General features: G+C 35.9%; 1 protein-coding gene across 1 annotated transcript in view; it reads right to left on the bottom strand.

Annotated features, from left to right (window-relative positions):
• The window catches only part of LOC112691530 (LON peptidase N-terminal domain and RING finger protein 2), a 46,095-nt gene that overhangs the window by 2,919 nt on the left and 21,246 nt on the right, over positions 1-21,930 (bottom strand). Inside the window, exons 3-9 of the mRNA XM_025565805.1 lie at positions 15,919-16,037; positions 15,572-15,850; positions 15,410-15,515; positions 13,922-14,130; positions 12,780-13,054; positions 10,512-10,696; positions 10,208-10,404 (exon numbers count right to left, since the gene is read on the bottom strand). Coding sequence (XP_025421590.1) covers positions 10,208-10,404; positions 10,512-10,696; positions 12,780-13,054; positions 13,922-14,130; positions 15,410-15,515; positions 15,572-15,850; positions 15,919-16,037 — 1,370 coding nt within the window. The remainder of the gene's footprint in view (positions 1-10,207; positions 10,405-10,511; positions 10,697-12,779; positions 13,055-13,921; positions 14,131-15,409; positions 15,516-15,571; positions 15,851-15,918; positions 16,038-21,930) is intronic.

The following is a 21,930-nucleotide window of genomic DNA, read 5'->3' as shown; positions in this document are numbered from 1 at the left end:
CCAAGGGGGCTTAGGGACCGTGGCCCCCTCTCAAGCCCGTACCGTATTTATAAAAAAATGTATATTGTTAACAAAAAATGCATATTATAATATGTACTACCATACGACACGCACAAGTATGTAGATACAGCCATAGAGGTATGACGGTTGAAAGGAGTTTCTCCACATTTCGGAAACTAAAAACCAGGCTTCATTCAATGATGACTGAAGATAGACTATCAGCATTATGTCTAATTAATGTATATCATACCCGTAAAGTAGATATTCTAGATCAAATAGATCATATTATTGATATTTTTGCCAATTTTAAAAATAGACGACTTGAATATGTGTTGTAAAAATTGTTGTTTGTGTTATAAGATTTTATAAAATTATAACTTAGCCCCCCCCCCCTAATCAAGGCTTTGGAACCGCCCCTGGTACAGATTATTATTGTTATAATATTATTATTATGTCATCACCGGTACGTTTCAGTTCGGTTTGACCGAGTAGATTTTTTTGAAAGCCATCAGAAATGTTTAAAAAAAAAAAAAAAAAAAATTCTCTTGTACGTAATTAACGAGGGAGTACGCGGATACACTGTTGCGCGATAACGAACTAAGATGCCGCGTGTGGGCAATATTTAAATCCTATAGACGAAATCGAAAAATGTTATCGCGATTACATATTATTATATAATTATTATATTATTATTATATATTATTATATAATAATAATATCATATATAATATAAATTATTATATAATAATAATATTATATATAATATATATATATAAATAAAATACATAATAATATATATTATATTATTTTTATTATTATTATTATATTTAAAATATTGTCGCAATGCCGAACACGTAATTATGAAATACGCTTGAATACCGACGCAGGACGACAAAACGACTCGCACAAGCTTAAATTATTTATTTTATTTAATTAAATCGGCCGTACGTCTAAATACGCAGGTCAGTCTGTAGGGGTAGGCGACATAGTCCCACGCTTAAGGCGTCATTTAACATTTTTAAACTAAGAATAATTTTCAAAAAAAATATTACTGTATTGATATAACCTACTCATATGAAATTATGTGCGGTAATAAATTGTCAACTCTTCATGAATAAATATAATGAACTCAGAATTATGTCTATTGTATTTAATATTGCTTATGTAAAAATAATATTTGATGAAGTATTTACACGTAAGGGGCAGCAAAACTTAAGTTTGCCTAGGTGTAAGTTAACCGTTTGAGCCGTTAAGGGTCAATTGCAATGCGTAGAACAACGGTTGACAGATGATCTTTCACGAATAATAATCCGAAGGATAATACGTCGTGCGTGACATCTCCGCCTGTCATTCGGACCGCAATTATTCAACGATGTGGTCTAATCAGGTGTACACGTTTCATTTATAATATTTTACGTTCAAGCGATAAACATATTGCTCGTTTGACAACTATATACATATGTTACGAGTTTGACGACCCATTGAAAACCCGCAACAGGACTATAAATAATTAACTTTAAGAATATATTGTAGGGATTTCACTGGATAACTCTATCGGGGGACACTCGTTGCCTTTGACTGATACCCAACAGTCGCGTTACAATACGATAAAAGTGGCTTAACAACGAAAAATAAATAAAATAACAACACCGAAACAGATTAATTAATTAATTCGTACAACAGTATTAAGCAGAAGTGGGCTTCAAGTTGAAAGCTCCAACGTAAAAACAATATATAAATATCTCATTTATCGTGATCGACGCGATGTTAAGGATTTTGTAATGAAAATCGTCCACGTTTTTTGGCACGTCAAAGTGCTCGGACGGGAAATAAACGGGGAAAAAATTGCGTGAAACCATGCTGGTACGGACCAAATTCATATGATTAATCGTCCACGTTGTCATATTATTTTCTTTTTCGTCCCCCGCCCTAGTTAGTCCTCGCCTCGGACGCGTTCGGTTCCCATCAAGTAAACGCTCTTGCGTCACACTCGCGTCTTCGTCGACCGGGGTCCCATGTGCCGCGCGCACGGCACGCTGCCGGTGTTCGTTTCTCCGAGCAAACACCGGCCGGCACGTCATCCGCGGTACCAGGATCGCAGCAGTATCGGGCGCGTGTTGCGCGCAATGCGGTCGATGCCGCCGAACCGATTTCATCTCGTCTTCGATTTCAGTTCGGTTCTCAACGAAATCATCCGAACACCCGTCCGCCGTCACGTCGTGGTCGTGCGTTCGCCGCGGCTCCCGCCCCTGGAACAACGGTGACCGTACACCGATCTGTCGGCGAACAGGGAACGCTCGCGTCCCATAAATCGTCGAATATTTCTTCGGGCAAGTGTTAAAACGTGAGCGGGAGGGTTTCCACGTGCAAGTGGCCGAGGTTACGTTTTGCCGCTCCACAGAGATAAAACAATAATCGAACGGTTCAACGCCTCCACCCAAGGGCGATTTTTTTTTTTTTTTTTAACACGTAGGTTACACAACTTATCTAAGTGTAATGTTGTAAAAAAAAAAAAAAAATTCGGGATATCGATTTCCCGCTTCGTCGTAAAGCGGGAATCGGGCAACGCGAACACACACGCGTCGATAATGTCTGAACTATGAACTGCCCACCGATTTATCGTGTTTGAATACCATATTTAACGTACCCGTAACCCGTCGCTTTCTTTTTCGTGCGGCTTTTTGTCGACAGTTTCTTATCCCCCCCCCCCCCCCCCCGTTCACGCGTTCTCACTCGTCGTGAGCTGTTAAGCGCGCGGAATAACCGATTCCGATTTTTCGGACGCGTTGTGTGTCAACATGCAAACGCGAACGCACGTGCGTACCACATTCGAACAGCGCGAGTTATATAATTAACGATTTCGCGACGACCTTGGCGGAATTGTTTTTCGTGCGCGCGCGCTGCAACCGTCGTGACGGGTCGTCGTAACCGGCACGTGGAACGGTTGCGATATCGGTTCAACGCAACGCGTTCCGGCGCGGGTTCAGGGCGTACGTTGCGTTCACGTTGCTGCCGACGGTAGGCGCTCCGGGCGAACGTGGTGTTCGCGCCTGTTCCCGTGCACGCGCGCCCACGGACCAATGCGTTGCGAACCGATTTCAAGCGCGCGCGCGATACACAAATCGACAGCTGAACCGGACGGAATCGACGGGCCGGCCGGGTTGGATCGTTAGGTTAGGTTACGCTCGTTACAGAATTCGAATGCAATCACTCGCGATCGGGTCCGATCGATACAGCTTAATGTCGACACGCGATCGTGTTTTCGGGGCCGTCCGCACTGTTCCGGTACAAACATTCCGAACGGTTTCGATTGCTAATCACGGTTACTCCTCGTCGTACTCCTTGTACACGGAGTTGTATCATTAGTCTTTCGATGTTTACCTGTTCCGACACCGATATCCTTCGCGGGGCGAGTCAGATCTTATCAACGTTTGTTGTTGCCGGATCGAAAACAAGATTCAAGCATTCTCAAAATTCCTTTCGTTTGCAACGTTCTCGAACCGTTTACAAAAATATAAGTTACGAAATTTATGGTGAACGTCCGTGTAATGATATTGATTACAAATGAATACGCTTCAAAGCAACGATGCTTAAATTGCCACTTACCGTGCATAATTATTTGTGAACATTCCGGTTATAAACTGTATTTAGGTTAACGCGGTACCATTCGAGCGGGTCACTATGAAATATTTCCTATGCGGAGCCGCGTATTCAGGGAGGTCCACGAGATCCGAATAATTTGTTATTCAAAAATATTTTATTGAATCGTAGCACAAGAATAAACCATTGTACAACGGTTGAATTTAGAATATTATTTTATCGCGAAGAGCGAGGGTTTCGAAACTTAACGATCTAAACATATTTTATGAAGATCGTCTTTCTGAAAAAGAGATTGGATCGGAATTTTTATTATGGTGTTAAAAATGGACAAATTTAGATAAAAAAACTCACAGAAATTATGGTTATTTTGAGTGCAAAAATGTATTACCCAAACGTATACTTTTTATTGACAATTTCGGCAACACTACCAGTTCCACAATAACGGACGAAAGTTAATTTTCAACATGAAAGTGCTAAAAAACATTTTTTAAGCGGCTCGGAGTAAGAAAAAAAAAACGCAAGGGTGTTGCGTTAGAGCGAAAAAAACTGACGGGTGCCGTCGAACGACGTGACGAGATATGCGATGGGAAGGGTTACGTGTGGGGGTGATCGTACGGGGTTTCGAGATGTTTTCGCGCAAGTCTCTGCAAGTCTGTTTCCGCGTGTCCGGCGCTGCACAGCTGACCGCTCACGTAAAATTCAGCGACGACTGTCATAATAATAATTCGCATTTCATTCGTGGGCGTACGGTGCCGGTTTTGTTGTTGTTTTGCTGCTGCGCACCGCCGGGCAAACAACGATTTCTGACGATACGCCACGTGTGCTCCGACGACCTTCTGGGAGAACGTCAACATCGCCCCCCCCCCTACCAACCATCGCCGAAGACGGCACGACTGGCCCACCCGTTCCCTCCGGTCCCACCTACCATGTCGGTAAACGACCGAAACGCGACGCACGCGTGCACGGGACGTCGGAGCACCGGTGCGCGGACCCAACACGTTCGGCATGACGTTCGATTGTTCCGATTTTTAAACGGCGGTCGATTCGCAGTAGCGGCGGAGTGGTTTGGATCGAAACAAAAAAGGAGCTAAAAGGTGTTATCGTTGACATCGAACGCGGTGAGCCACGGGTCTAAACATGATCGATGGGCCGAATGATCGACCCGATGTATCGATTCGGAAACCCCGTGAATGTAAACATGGTGAGCAAAAGATTTAAGGCTGCGCGAAGGTGAACATTGAAACTGAACCGCTGAAGCCTAGAGAAAAAAAAACAGAACGATTCTTCCGGGAACGAATCGCATTTACCGAGAAGATCGATTCCATATATATATATATATACATCGATTAATCCGATGAAATAGATCGATTCAGATCGTCCATCGCTAGCCGAACACGATGACCACGGTGATGTGCCGACGGTAACCGTCCACGTTACGCGATCAAGTCCAAACGGGGCGACTCATCAGCCGTCATCGATGTAGACAAACAATATTTACCGATTCGATGAGTAATGAGTAATTTATCGACAACGGTGAAAATCATTTTATTATCGATTTACAATTGAAAACAAATTTAAATTTTGGGCAAGGATTTGAATCAATCGAGCGTAGAATTGAAAAAAAAACGCTTGTAATCGCATCACGATATTCTGCATGATGGTGCCACAGATAAAAGATTTGCGTCGCACGTCTACCTGAATGGCGCGTGCGCAATACATGATCCAGGTTCGTGTAAACACAATACTATATTTTAACGCATTGCCAATGGTCGATGTACACTTTCCGAGGGAACAGAACACGTTTTTGGCGACATGTGAACGCTTCGATTAAAAACAATGCGTTTTCATCAAAATTCTGACGTGGCCCGGGTGAAACGGGTCCGAGGGCGACCATTTTGATTCCATTTGTTACGGTTTTCGATCGGTCGTAATGTTTGGTCGCCATGCCGCCGATACGACTTACGATCACGCGACGATTTTGCACAACAAACGCTATTCGTTTTCGACCGGCACGTTTTTTTTTTTTGATTTTCACTTTTTCATCGACTCCGATCGGTCGTTGTTTTTTCCCTCCGTCTCCCATTCTCCTCTCTCACTGATTTCCGACGGAAGGGACGGACGAACCACCTTTGAACGGGCTACGGTTTCGTATCATTTTGTTTTTACGGATTGTTCTGCGGAAAATATCAAAAACAACGATAACGAAAGCAATACGGACGTGTGAAGCTGATAACGTGCCACGTGCGTGCGCACATGCTGACGAGGAGCCGAGGAGTGACCGTGTTCACGAATGCGTATCCCTCGTAATTATTACGGTGCGCTAGAATGTATTTTTTGAAAATGAAATCGAAAAAAATTAACAAACGAGAGTTGACGGAGGGAACGAGTGTTTCACGTTGAAAAATGACCTTGCGTGTTCGTTTTAGAACACAACGATACACACATTTCGTTCTTATCAGTTAACCCAGGGGTTTCCAAACTACAGTCCACCGTTTCGACTGTATAGAGGCCCTTCAAAAATAATAATTATACATTTCACGTTCTACAGCTAATTGCATACTGTTAACACACGAATATGTTTCCTATCTCATTAGTGTTTACTTGATATTATTATTATTATTGTTATTATGTTCAATCGCATCGCGCATAAGAAGTACATGACTTCATTTTCATTAATTCAATGCCATCATATTTAATGATATCAACATTATGTAATAATAAAAAACAGGTATTAATATTTTTTTATTTTTTTTTTTTTTTTTATTATTAATCCTAACCCTTGAACGAACGCATGCTATAAGTAATTTTATCGTACACTAAAATACTGAAATTCAATTAGCCGTTATTTTTTATGTATAAACACTCAGATCTTCTGAAATAATAAAGATAATCAAAATTCCTATTTCTTTCATTTTGTTGTTTTGGTAAAAATTTAAAAAAATAATTTTTATACTGTTATGTTCTAAACACTTAAAGATATTCTATTGAGTTATTTTTTCTGAAAATGATGACGTTTCATCCTTCTGTTTTCATTAACCTCGTGACTTATAGTATTTGTTTAGATTACAAAAAAAATAGTATATTATTTATTACCAAAACAGTGCCTTGAAATCATCAAAAAACGAGATAAGGTAATATTTAAACACGTTATATTTAATACACCATTTATTTTCGTGAGGAAAAAAAATATTAAAAACCATGATGTGAATAAAAATAAAAAGTTGAAAAGTCATCATTTTCAGTAAAATTAACTCAATAGAATATCTTCAAATGTTTATCAAATTATTGTTTTTTAATGTTTACCAAAACTCTTTAAGGGATTGTCTTTTTGTCAATTTTTGAAAATGATAAAATAAAAAGTTATTTACACTTAAGCTTATTTTCAAAACATAAAAATGTAATCTAAATATGAATAATTGTAACCATTTTCCTCGCAAATCTTAAAAAATAAACTGAAATTGATTTTTTTTTCATTACATCTGGACTCCAAGAGGAATCGCAATGTGTATCTTATTGATATACTCCGTATGATTTACTGATGTACGTATACTGTATATATATATATATATATATATATATATATATAATCTATATGTACTACATTTTTGTGAACGACGTACATAGTTTATCTAATACCTAGAGAGGCGGGGGATTACTCGCAGCCAAATATACCAATAATTATAATAATACTATACTTGCCGATAGATATAAAAGTATCTACCACGCATTGTAAAACGCTGGTTCAGCTAGCATGTGTTGAATGTTTTGTAAAACACGAGTTACATAAGCGCCAGGTATTATGATATAAGTTGGTGCATACATAATAAAATAAGAATAGCAGTAATTCCACATGTAACATATGCGACATATACTCTCGTTTATGTGGTAAGTCGGTTTGTTTTTTTGCTTTCATTGCAATCAATGATTGTCGAAATTATGTTCAGTAAGTAAACACATTTGACGCCGTTTGAAATATTAATGATGCTTTAACAACAAATTTATTTAAATTCAATTAATTAATTAATAAAAGTTTAGTTTTTTAATATTCAGTCGTTAATTTATTAACTTTATACAAACCTGATGATGAATTTTTAATTCGAAACCAATCGTACTTCACAAATATAATAATACTCCTAACTAAGCTTTTATTTACTCATTTATTTATTTCTATATCAATTTACGAGTAGAAACTAGTTAATAGTTTTTAATTTATATTGTAGTTTTAATTATTTCAGTATTTAAACTATTCATATTTTAATGTGTTCCACTAATACTCATGTTGGGTTTCATCAATGAATGCCTTTCCTAATTTTCTCATTTTTATTATGTATATTATATTTATGAGCGGACCAAGCGTGGGATAAGTGTAAGGTGGTCATAATATCCTCTCCTCCAATTATTGAGTTTTTAATTTTTCAGTTGTCCATCTAAGAAAAACCGATCAACTGTACACATTGGTCAATTGATTTGTAAATTATTATTATAGAGATTTATCAAAATTGAACTGCAATTATTGAAATTTGAAAGAATAATATTGCCAATGTGGTACTTCAATACAATTCTAAAATCATAATCTTTTATTAATTTGTATTTTGTACATTTGGTCGCATCAATGGGTGAGTAACACGATAATGCTGCAAATGGTAAAGAATTCTTGAACTCCGTTTTCATTGGGGACGAGACCTGGGTTCACTGTACGACACCAGAAACGAAAGAACAACTCCCGTCAGTGGAAACGTCCAGAGTTGCCGAAGTTTCACGGAAATTCAAACGAACACTGCTGGGTAAGTGATGGCGACCATCTTTTAGGACAGAAAGCTACAAGGCTATTGTTGTGCGAGTTCTTGCCTAACGGTACAACAATCAATGCCGACCGCTATTGTCAAACGCTGAGGGAGATTCACCAAAACAAGAGGAGGGCATGCTGATGAATCTAATTGCATCAGTGCTAACCGACTAAAAATATTTTTCGAAAAATATGAGTGAAAATAAAACAGCGCACCTTTACGTGACCCTCTATGCTAAATAAATCATAGTGTTTGAAAACACTATTAGTAAACGGCCGTGATAATGAAATGCCATTTCATTCAATCATTTTACGGGTATTCATAAACGTAAGGGTCATCGTGATGATTTCATATTCGAAAACACATTTTCTCGAAAATTACAACATACGATAGATAAAAATAATATTTTTTAATCTATCTGCTGATAACTATACCCATTATTGTATTTTATTCAAATAAAATTAGTTTTATTAGCTTTTATATAGTATTTATATAAGTAACTATTAATAAATTCTACTGATATTTATTTTATTAACTTTTATAATAGACCATGTATCATTTAGATATTGATCTCAGATAACTTAGACTACAATTCATAGTAAACGCTTTCCTTAATTTGATGATCAAATAATACAAAAGCCTTTTTAAAATTTTGTTTACTTGATTTAGAAAATTAGTTTAGTAAATTTAATTAGGTTTTCAAAAAAAAAAAAAAAAATCTCAATAAAAAAAAGTTATTTTTTATATGTAATCTTTAAGTAAAACACTACAAATATTTAATTTAGATGATTTCATTGTTGTTATAACAATGATAATACAGGACTATTAAAATAATTTATTTATAACTGTCTGATTCGAAAATGTAATAAATTATGTTTAATCTTTTTTTTAAATACCATTTAAGCAATTATAGCATGCAATTATTTTATCAAATATTTGTAATCTTTTGTACACATATTACACATATAATTTTATAAAGTAAAAATGTAGAACTGATTAACCGATCTGTATATTCATTTGTTTCACGGTAATTTAATTATTTATGTAATAATACATTTTAATATCGTTATATAATATAATTCTAATAAAAAGTTATTCTAATATTGTAGTTAGGATATTCGAATAGGACGTCATTTGGTGTGTTGCCAATTTCTTTTAAACAATATTTATCACTTGATGGTTAAATCAACAGTCAAAAAAAAGTTTAGTCAAAACTTGCCATTAAATAATACTTTTTTATAGCTGAACAAGTTAATAAAAAATTGGATTTTTTTTTTTAAGTAGAAATATCGTGTAAGCTATGCTTATTGGTTCGTATGCTGAATATTTTACATTCTTACTGCAATTATTGCTACACCAATTTTATTTAAAAATTCAAAAAAATATTTTAAACGTATACGGTGTGTGTTTAGTAGTATTTTATTAATAAAGTTAAGAGTATTTAATATTATCATTGTTAGTTACGGTTTTTAATGTCTCAAGCAACTAATAATTGGTGTCCAGAAGTCCAGAGCAACATCTGCACATCAGTATATTTTCAAGACATAAAACAACTACATTCTGTTAACAGCAGACTTAGGAAATAAAAGTCTCAGTGCATGTATAGGACACCACAAAAATAATTTTTGATTACTATTTCATAAGTAAAAAAAAGGAGGTAAAGTCATTGAATCGAACCGAACATATTTTTATTTAGCCGTTACGATATATTTTGTATGTTAGTACAAGTATTTCAAGCGTTAAAAGATATATTTTCGACATGATATCGAAATCCAAAGATATTGCAGTTAATACGCGCAGGTACATAAATATGAACTTACGTGTGCGGATTGTCCAAGAGGCAGTAGTGATAACAGCCACCACGTCCACGCTGGACCGTCGGCTAGTTGTTCCCAGTTCAGTTCTGTGGCAGGTGGGAAGCCAACTGTCCTTAGAATTTCAGATTTTATTTCCGACCGAAACTCGTTGAACCACGATAAGCCCCTCTGCCGGACGTTGTCGTGGAGTTTCCTTATCTCTATACACGTACAAACGTAAATATATTTTACAATGTTCTCGTAGGGCACGAAAACGATGCGCGACGCAGCCATCAGCGTGATAGTAAGAGTAAGATTCGTCACCGACCTGATAATTTTTTCGGAGGGACTTTTTCGTCCTGTATGTACTGCACTTTCGCCATGTCGTAACCGTCCTGTTCCTCCGTGACCAACACTTTGAACCTCTGAGTACCGACGGTGGACAGGAACGAACAACCGTTGCCCATCATAATGCGATCCTTGATTTCCAACACGGTGCCGTACTCGGCAAACCTATACGGTAAAGTTCGAGGGTGAGAAACGTATACCAGTGTTCAGGTTGGGCCACGCAGAGAACTACGCACGATACGTTCGCCGTACGAATAAAAAACCATTATTTTCGTGTCGACGACGCGCGCGGACTGGTGTACGCTATGTTCGTTACGTTGGCTAAACCACGACGTATCGCCAGCTATGTTTTCGAGCAATGTGCGACTAGTTGTCAAGTACTAAGAGACGGTTGTGTATTTAAAAAAAAACGTTTTCCTCGTGGAAGATCCTAAGTCTTAGAAAGCCGTAATAAAAAGTTGTACAAACATGAAAATTCTGTCCGTAACTGGCGAGCGAGCGGATGGTCCGGGGGTATACACCGAACTTTTTTTAAAAACAGACAAATTTTAATTGTTAACAAAGTTTTTAATAATTGACAAAAGATCGTCGAACAGGTTCGTACTCATGCGATAGAATCGTTACGGTTGAATGTTCTCGAACGGCCGCGTGCTTAGAACATTCTCGAAAATTCGAGATTCGCGAGCATTGATTATTCCACGCGCGCATCTAGAATATTTCACCATCTACATAAATTAGTCCGTTCACTAAGATTAGATAATTAGTAATATTACCCATGTTATTTGACGGTTAGGTTATGACGTGTAAAGTACGTACATGGTATATATTTTTCTATAAAGTCTTGTTAACTCGAATACAACGTCCTAAGTATTTTTACGTACGACAATCGTGAAAGTATTCTCTGAATTTTATTTCGTCATCTCGTAATCCATTTACGATGATACGATGCAGTTTACAAAAAAAACTTTTCTTTTCAAATTTATTTCACGGACCCACTTCTTACGTTTTACTGTAGTGTTTAGGCAAAGCGAACAATAATAAAACTTCAACGTCACTGGACTAACCTTCTGCCAGGCAAAATGTTCCCATCGTGTGTTTGAATATGGAAATTTTATATTTTTCAAAAAGAAATACAAAATATATTTAATTAATATTCAGGAACCATGATTATTTAAATTTAAAATAAATAGATAAAAAAAAACACTGTGATAAACACACAGTGCACCGTCAACAATCACTACATAATAACACGCTAATCGTCCGAGGGAAAACTGAATGTCTGTTACAAAATAAGGCCAAAATTAAAACGCGTAATTTCTCCGCGAAGTGCTTTGAGGTTCGAGGATATACGTAGTGATACATTATGTTGAGAGTATACGGCTTATAGAATCCTATAGGAGCTCCACAGCTCCCGGGGTAGGAAACTCAGATACCAACATTTATAAGGGTAACCAATGCGATGATACACGTGGCACACACGCATTGAACGTAGCAGGTGCAGCGAACGTAGCGTACCTAAGCGTAAAGAGCGCGCGTGGTTCTCCGTGTGGCCGGGCCGTTATTACGATGACGAGCCGACGTTATCGTGGTCGTAATACGGTCACAGGCGTGCGCACGAGGGGTACCGAATGCGCTCGAATGACCCCCGAAATGTTGTAAACGGGGCACCGAGTCTGAGGGTAAGTGTTCGGATCAAACGCGCAATTCGTTATTCTAAAATATTTGGTAAGCAATCGTAACGGAAAAAATAAATAGAAAAGTTCAGAACATTCGTCGGGCAAAACCGTATTACGACGGTGTAACAGCTACGGATCGACTGCAGGAGCACAAATCGTAGACGATCGAAGTTGTCTGAGAAATACATGCAAGTGATACGTATTCGTCGGACGACTGATTTATCACAAATATCGAGTAGAAATTAAAATCACGTTTCCTCGATCGTTTTCCACACCGATAATTCGTCAAACGTATCCACACCCAACCAAGACAGGGCTCCAGGCGCTGTTGGTGTAAGGGCGCGCGTAAGTTTATGAAAAATAAAAAAAAAAACCATGAACACACCCCGCACTTTATTTTACGTATTCAAATGTCTTAGACCCAGCACTGGTTGAGAGCACCCCCCCCCCCCCCAGCCACGATGCATGTGTCTGCGCACGCCTGCGTCACGCGGTGTGCGCCCGTCGCACGACGTCTTCACCCGTCATCGTGACAACGGTAGTCCTTCGTCGCCGCGGCGGGTGGCACGCACTTCATGGGGAGGCAGGAATGGCTGACCATGGCGAATCTCCGCATGCCCGACTCGATGCATCGCCTGATCATCAGCCGGTATCGGGGCTCGAACACGTGGAGTGGACAGGACACCGATGGGAACGCGTTGGTGCACACGAACACCGGCAGGTACGTGTTGTCGTGCTCCGGTCCCGGTCTCAAGCTCATCGTCCGCGTCAGAAAGCTTTTGGAGTACTTCGAACGGAGCAGTTCGTCGACGAACTCGACGGTGTTCTTCTTGCTCAGCGCCAAGCTCTGGAAACGGTCGTGTAAATTTCAGAACCACATGGGGCAACGGACCGACAGCTGCCCAGCAAGCGAAAGCCCCCAACGTTGTGAAGGTGGTTTTTTTTTTCTCAACGAAAACCTACTGTTTACGGTTAAACGCACGGTATGGAATGTTAACGAAAAACGTACTCGAAGCTATGGGGTTTTAAGTTGTAACACTGTCGGAATGCCTTCGAACATCGCGTTTACATACGTTTTTTTTCGACTCGTATAATGTTTTATGTAAAAAAATGTATAAACGCTGGAAAACGTAGGTTTTTCGAACGGTAAATTTATCGTTCTCATGTTCTCCAATAGTTTTTTGAAAAAACGAAGACGCATGACGAATCATTGCAGTTCGCAGGGCACAGAATTAAGTATGCGTTTATAGTAACGCATTTATCGGAAAGTTACATTTTTTATTCGAATATTTTAAATTTTTTAATTTAAGAATCTACTGTTATCATCTACACTATATTTCTATTAGTAGACTAACGATATAGCACATGATTTAAAATGTTTCTGTTCTTGAATTTTATTTTCGTAACTGAATGATTATTTCATTTATTTCATTTTTTTCACCAAAAGAAAAAAAACAATCAGAAATTTCAAGGGGGGCTGAAAATTAATACTTGTGCGAACTCAGCGTTTTATTATAGAGAACACATGCGATGTAGCAAACTCCCTACTCGCCCCCAATCACACCACTGTCAGGAAACAATGCAGACTTTTCGATATCGTTTATAGCAAGTGCTGCCACACACGTACAGACGCGTTCGTAATGCATACGATTGCGGTCGACGAATGTTCAAAAAATATTATAAGTACAATGAATATCCGATATAATATACTTACGGGTGGTAATGACGTGAAACACAGAGGGCAATGAAAACTGTAATCGAAACTGTGTTCCAAACAGTCCATGCAGTACGTATGTCCGCAGGGCGTCGTCACCGGGTCCCTGAAAATCCCGCAACAGAGCACGCAGTTGAAGTCCGATTCGTCCAGCAACGAGTTGTCGACTTTCAGAACGCAATCGTCGTTTTCAACATTCGAAGTGTAATCTAATAACAGAATTGAGAACGACGCACGGCTTAGTATAGGTATACATCTCGTTGATATTCCATCGAGCACGACTACTAAATAATTTTATAATACACAATGTTATTGCGGGACAGACATATCGAAATAGCCTTTGTATTTCGCGTAATTGAAGTCCATGATATTGTTTCGTGAAAATAATATCTTATAACACCAACTAAATATTAACATTATTTAACAGTGTTCAACGTATTGAAATCTATAATAGAACAATAAATTCCGTAGAAACAGTTACATAATGTTTGAATCATAATAATAACATGCGCACATCCCGAGAGCAAATATTTCTTTAATTAATTGTATTTACAAAATACAGTCATAAATGCCTTAATAGCATCACACTGTGTTCGGAATCTATTTAATATCATTTATCCGTAATATAACTTCATTAATTGTACAGTTACGTCACTTTTGTTAAACTAACTTTAGTTTCTAGGCATAACATCGCAGTGAAGCAACGCGCAATAATATTTCTAATGCGATGTAGACTATAATATTTCGATCGGTTGAATTGAAACACCAACGAAGTGGCTGTACATTAATTTTTTTTTCTGTTTTTATCACCAAAAGTAATACATCATATTCGGTATTTTTATTTTTGTATCTAATGATTTTTAATCGATTAGATGAAAAACTTAAGTTTCACTAAGTGCTGAAACTTTTAGAAGAACATAGTTACATTTATTGAGATTTCTGAGAGTATTGCATAGCAGTGATGCCCAACCCACGCCCCGTGGATATATTCTATGTGGCTCAATAAAGTGAAATTTTTTATGAATTTACAAATATTATTTTCGGACATTTTTAAATGGAAACTTTATGATTTAATATTGATACGATCCGTGCACTTAAAAGAGCGTACTGATCAAATTAACGTGTAACTAAAATAATACTTAAAACTGTTTCTCAATCTGTAATCTTTCTAATACTCGTATTAAATGTGATTGCAAAATGTATATGTCGGTCACAAAGGCTGACTAATATAGTAGACAAATAAATAGCTGACAACTTCTTAACTGGATGAGAGTTGATAAAGCGACACTTGATGATTTCGTTTTAAATTGGAAAGACGAGGTTAGTGTATCATAATTTATACATTAATTTAATTTAATTTAAAAATATACAAAAATTGAACAAATTAAAATCATATGGTTTTTAAGTAACAATTTAAAAAAATAATTATACTAATATTATTTATTTTTAACCAATCGTTTATCTATAATGAAAATATAATGAACTTACGTTTAATATGCATAATTTCAGATAAAATTTGTCGAACCAGTTCAGTTATTTTGCTGACTTCGCATGACGATTTCGTGAAGAAGTTATTATCGTGTTCAACAGGTTTCTAAACAATATTTTTACGTGAATTTATAAAAATAAATAAAGCATTCGTTGCCATACCACTATTAAGGAGTTGGTATTGTTTTCAAATAAGTTTGAACCGTTGATGAACGTATTCAAGTACGATCTTAAATAATCGTGGGAAATAGGATTCCATCTTTCTAAATCTAGAACTTCAGTCTCCTTACAATACATTATTAGTAACCTCTGTAGCACCTCATTTATTTTTGGCTTCAACTTTTGCTGGTTTTCACCGAGCACTGCGCTCAACGAAAATTCTAACAACGCTTCTTGATACTTCCCTAGAGAAAATAACACCATTCCACGTGTAAAATGACCCTAAAATAATGACATTAAATAATTATTCACAAACCAATACGAAAGGAATTAAAAAGTTAAAGACACACTTTAGACCATTTAGGTTTCATTTCCACCACGCGGACAGCATCCGAAAGAGCATTTTCAAGGACTCCAAGTTTAAGCAGTGTTCTTGATCTGATGTTCAACAAATCATAATTTTCACCACCTAAAAATATTATTAAATAATATATAAAAGTTAACATATCATATAATTTCACAATAAAGTATAATATTGATATTTTTTAAAAAAAACATGCTACAATAAAAAGTAATTGGGTTAGTAGGGCGTTAATGAATTTAAATGTATTAACTACAATGATGAATCATAGCATTCAGACTCGTCTTTTTCAATTACTATATATTATATGGTATTTACGTATTTAAAAATGTATCATTTTCTGGTTCTTAAAACATTTTTATGAGTTATAAATAAAATGCGTCTATAATGGACAAAATGTGTGAAAATAGACTGAGATGGTTTGGGCATGTGATGAGAGGAAACAAATGCAGTAAGAGTTGTTATGAAAATGAACGTTGGAGGGAAAAGAGGAAGAAGAAGACCAAAAAAAGATGGTTAGATGCGATTGAGAATAAAATTAGGGGCCGTTGGTGTGTGCGTAAGGCATGTAAAAAATCGAGACGATTGAAAATTTAGGACAAGGGTGGCCAACCCCAAATAGTTGGGAGAAAAACGAAGGAGGAGACTTAAACTTATAACTTGAGTTATAAATTAACCTAGAATTACAATTTTATTTTATAAGCCTTAGGCACAGTCAATTAAATAAATTATAATTCAAGCAAGGGGTTCCGAATACAAAATTGGTCGGAGTGACCACGAGTCAACTGGTGCCGGATATAAAATATTAATAAAAAGAAGTGGACTGTATCAAAACGCAGCAACAACCAACGTATACAAAAAAAAAAAAAAACGGACAGGACACTAATAATATAATCGCGCAACCGATTAAAATAAATTGTGACTACCTGGTGACAACGACATGAATTCGTGGGGCTAGGTAAATTTAGTCCGCGATATTTTGTGTACATTTTGAAAGCGGTAAATTGAGTCCCGGGAAAAAAAATATATTAGATAAGTTGGGTTCCGGGGAAAAAAAGGTAGTAGGTAAATTGAGTCCCAACTACTAACTGTACTACCTCGCCGTAGTCGTTTTACAAATGACAATTCACACTTTTCTATAGGTTATCGTTTGCATTGTGATCAAATCACTTCGTAACGTCGTAACTTTGATTATGTCTAATTAAGATACGTATATAGGCATATACGTACATTAGTTAATCGTATATCGTATGTCAGTTATCAGTTAACACCAATATTGATGATAGTTCTTATGATTACATACAGACACGAGTGTATGAAATCTAAGCATTTTCACTATATTTTTCGTAGCGTGCATTGCGTACTGTACGTCGATTTGAGTTTGATAATTTGGTATCTTTTAAGTTTATACCGAATATGTAATAAAAAAACACAATAATATTAAAATGTACTTCTAATAAAAATTATTATATATTAAAAAAAAGTTGTTTACCATGTACTTAACCCATTACCTTTTTTCCCCGGGACCCAATTTACCGAGTAAAGATTATTTAGGACCCAATTTACCCGGTAAAACACGATTGCGCCCGTCCTACCTTTTTACATGTAAAAAAAAAATACGATTGCGCCCAGCTAATTAACTAGATAGCACCAAGTTTTACCTTTTTACCTGCAAAACACGAAACACGATTGCGTCCAGCAAAATAGCTCGATAACGCTCCGTGAAATATAAGGTCTTACCTTTCTATCAATTTTAAAATATGCTATATAAAAATACAATCGGAGTGTAAAACTCAAAGTTTAAGTTAGGTTAGATTATCATTTTAACAATTTTCCTTCTCAAAAGGCTTTATGTCCTATAGGAATGACAACATGTATTTATTTATTTACTTATTATAATACTATATGATAGCCTGTTATTCATGAAGTTATTAATATATTATTAGACATCCAAAGTAAAACTTATTTAAAAATTAAAAGTATTAAAGAAAATCGTATAAACAAACCTCAAAAAGAACAAGAAAACAAATTTAAATTTATAATGCAAACTTGGACAAAATTAAATTTCTATGCTAGAATATATGAATACAATGGAACCCCAACTTTGTGCCGCAAAATTATAATTAATAGCTTCGTAATTTATTGAGTTATTTTATGTATATATAGACAAATATTACAATTAAAAAAAAATGTGATTTTGTAATTTTATATACGTATATTAGAATAAATTTTATTATTTAAAAAAAATGTAATTCCTTATTTTTCGTGATTTTATATGTTATTATTTTATTGATTAAAAAAACAAATGCATTAATAGTTTAAAAAGTTATGTTAATGTGTACCAATGTATCTATGAGAAACAATTTTTAACTAACCCAACAATTTAATTTTGTTGTCAGTCCTAAGTCTGTAAAATTGGGAAGGAAAATTATTAAAACGATAATCTAACTTAACTATGAGTTTTACACTCCGACTATATTTTGAAATAGTATATTTGAAAATTGTTAAAAAAGCCCTTATATTTCATAGAGTACTATTGAGCTAATTAGCTGGGCGCAATCGTGTTATGATTTTTTCATATAAAAAGGTAGGATGGGCGCAATCGTGTTACAGTCCAATTTACCAACTCCTGGACTTAACCTACTACCTTTTTTTCCTCGGGACCCAATTTACCAACTCCCGAATTTATAGGCTGTCGTCACCGGGTTAGAAGGCGAGTAGAACAATAGGTCAGTTCTAGATTATTCGAGACAATATCTCTGATGAAGAAGATGTACCTGTACGTCTTGATTATTCTAGAGAAGTTGAGACTATTTTCATCAATTATCGAACTATACCCAACAAGCACATTTAATCCCGTTAATTTTAAGTGCCTATACAAGATATTATGTAGGTCTATACTATTTATGCAAGTTCGGAATCACAACTGTAAGAAAAACCTAATAAAAGGAGAACTACAAATATTAAAAATATGACAGGTATTAAAAATTAAAATTACACGTTGTAAACAAATTTTGGTTATTTTTAATAATTGTTTTCTTTATTCTTAATTACTAGTTCAGCTTATAGATTCAATTAATATGTGTGCCCAAACATACAGAAAATTTCTAAAAAAAAAAAATTGATGACTCATAGTTCGTGTACAAAAAAAAAAAAACCACATAATTATAAAACCAATGATACATTCCACGCTTCGCTCAACATATTACATATTATTATTATCTGTATAAAATATTTGAGACCACAAACGCGCCAATGGCTTGATAAGTATTACTTCATACGCATTAGCTGTAAACTATTTATAAGTATTACAAGTCATTAGCCGTTCTTTAACGTTTTATGGACTCACGGACTATGCGGTGACAATAGTTCAACGATTTGGTTATTAATGAGTAATAGATTGATAAAAGCCCATCGATTTATGTCATAAGAAAACAACTATATCACATTTTTATGTAATGCATATAAACAAACAACATCACTATAGTTTTTCATTTGACCGTCAACACGACGGTTTCAAAAATACGACAGTATTACGATTCAATTTTTAATCAAACGACTGAGCGTCCAACTGAAGTGCACAACGCAGATTTTAATCGTTTTTAAGCAACTCGTAAAATATACAATAATATTGTCACCCATTAAACTACTCGAATGACTTATTTTACGTAAGTCTATTGCTATATTTTTTTTCGCACGTCGTTAATGTTTGTTATACGCGCATATATACATACCAAATTTAATATTCTGCATATTATTACACGATTTCAGGCAATATTTTTTTCAACGATGAATTAATTTTCCAATTAAAATTGAACACCTTAATGACATCGTTAAATGTGCATTAAGTCGATTGAAAATCGGTTTTGATTCAGTGAACAGTTTTTGAGGAATTTTTAATTTTTCCCATTCCACTCGTTACACAACGATTTCTCAAGCGATACTGTTACGTATTGTGCCCTCTGTAATCTATTTGAATAGGATTACAATTTATTGAAAATAACCTCATGCAATCGCTCTATTATTCACACTCGACATATCACAATATTACATGCGATATTGACAAATGCACCAGGACAAATATTATGTCGAATGTATTGCTAAACCGACAAATAATTGTTGAAACAATGCAGTCTGTTAATTACCCAACACATTAGTTATTACAATATAAAATTAACTACTGTTTTCGAATGATAATATCTATGAATAGATAAGAACAGTTCTCGAATAGAATTTGTATTGGAATCGTTCTGAAATGAACAATAATAATTTTCACGAATAATAAGCGCATTATTATTTATGATCCTTTGAAACGTTATCAATTGCATAATACATTTTATTATTAACATTTGTCGACGATAATACGTTTAATAGCTGATATTTGTTATAATTTCGTTTCGAATCGTGCACTGCTACATACACTACTACGTACACTACTACGTGTGCTACCTTAGTGGATCCGGAAGAAAATTGGTTTTTATTCAAATTTGTATCATTCGCCGTTCGAATAATAATATTATTACGCATTAACAGTGCTATTAAAAAATTATATTTAAATCGTGCGGAGCATTTAATTTATTCGTACATATACGAGTATATTATATATATATATATCGTTGTAGTTTTAATTAATGTGATTGCTCCCTGTATGAGAACTGTATTAAAATAAATTGAATTATGTCATAATAGGATGTATAACCATGGCAAGCCGATCGATAAAACCGAAACGTAGTAGTAATAACGCACGTCGATATTATAGTACGCTACTACGTCAAACGATTTAAATAAACATTTTTCTCGGCGTACTCGCCGTGGTAGAGAATATCGTAACGTCATTACATACGGTTAACATAACGGGGCTCGAGATTGTGCGTATACCACGCGCTACGACGCATTTTGTGCGCTACAAAAATCCAAAGCGTACATTGAAATCGGTATTCGAAAGGTGTACGGGCTGAAATTTTCAACCGCAGATTACATCACGGACGCTTATCGGAGACCAATTGTGGAGTACGAACAATTGAAAGGTTTAGCCCTAGATCGGCGACTGAGGGCAATCGGAAAGAATAATATTTGTTCTTCGCGCGTACAACACACATTCGTCGGTTACACGTGATATTTGAATACACACCGCAGCGGGGACGCGATCGTCATAATTCCGTAATACAATTATTGTTTTATCGACGTGAAGACGTATATTGCATTTCGAATCGTTAAACATTAGAGCAGCTCTGAGGCGTGAAAATCCGTCGCCCGAAAAAACGGATCGCGGAATCGTGGTATTTTATGTACGTTTATTAATGATTTTACCCGGTGGTTTCCGATTTTCTAACGCAATATAATGCGTATACCCATTATTATAATTACACGCCTTATGTATATATTTATTACATTGTGCGTTATACGAGTGGAGTACAATACATAACGCGGTAAATATGTCCAGACCGCCAGAGGTTTATCTAAGGTTTTACATAATAAGAATAAGAATATTGGTACCAAGTTTGTCAATGACGCAATTGAGCGCGCGCCATACACCTCTCCTATATCGACGCCCTCTAGTGGATTGCGGCAACCCGTATTATCCAACAAAACCTCCTTGTTATGTTTCATTTTTTCTTTTTTTTTTTTCTATCCGTTTTAGCGTTGCTCAAACTTATATAACCCTCGCTCGGTCGGTCTTTCTGCTGTGCGTAAGTACGCGTGCGAGAGCTTATGTAAAAACGAAAATGAAAAAAAAATAAATAAAAAATTAATAGAACTATAACATCGACAGTGAGTGCAGGTACCCCGTATGGCAGCTGCAACGCTATCGTTGTACACCATCGGCGGATTCCAGTATATTTTATTCGATTTATTACTAGAGCTAGGACATTTTTCACATAATCATGTACTCTTTGCAATCAACTAAATTGATAGTAAATAAACGTGTATGTGGTCAAATGATATTAAAAAAGATTTAACAATTGCACTTATTAACTTGATAATGTTTCAATAATCTAAA

Source organism: Sipha flava, unplaced genomic scaffold (genome assembly GCF_003268045.1).
Source record: "Sipha flava isolate LNK unplaced genomic scaffold, YSA_version1 64_pilon_pilon, whole genome shotgun sequence".
Lineage (NCBI taxonomy): Eukaryota > Metazoa > Arthropoda > Insecta > Hemiptera > Aphididae > Sipha > Sipha flava.
This window is presented reverse-complemented; position numbering and strand designations above follow the sequence as displayed.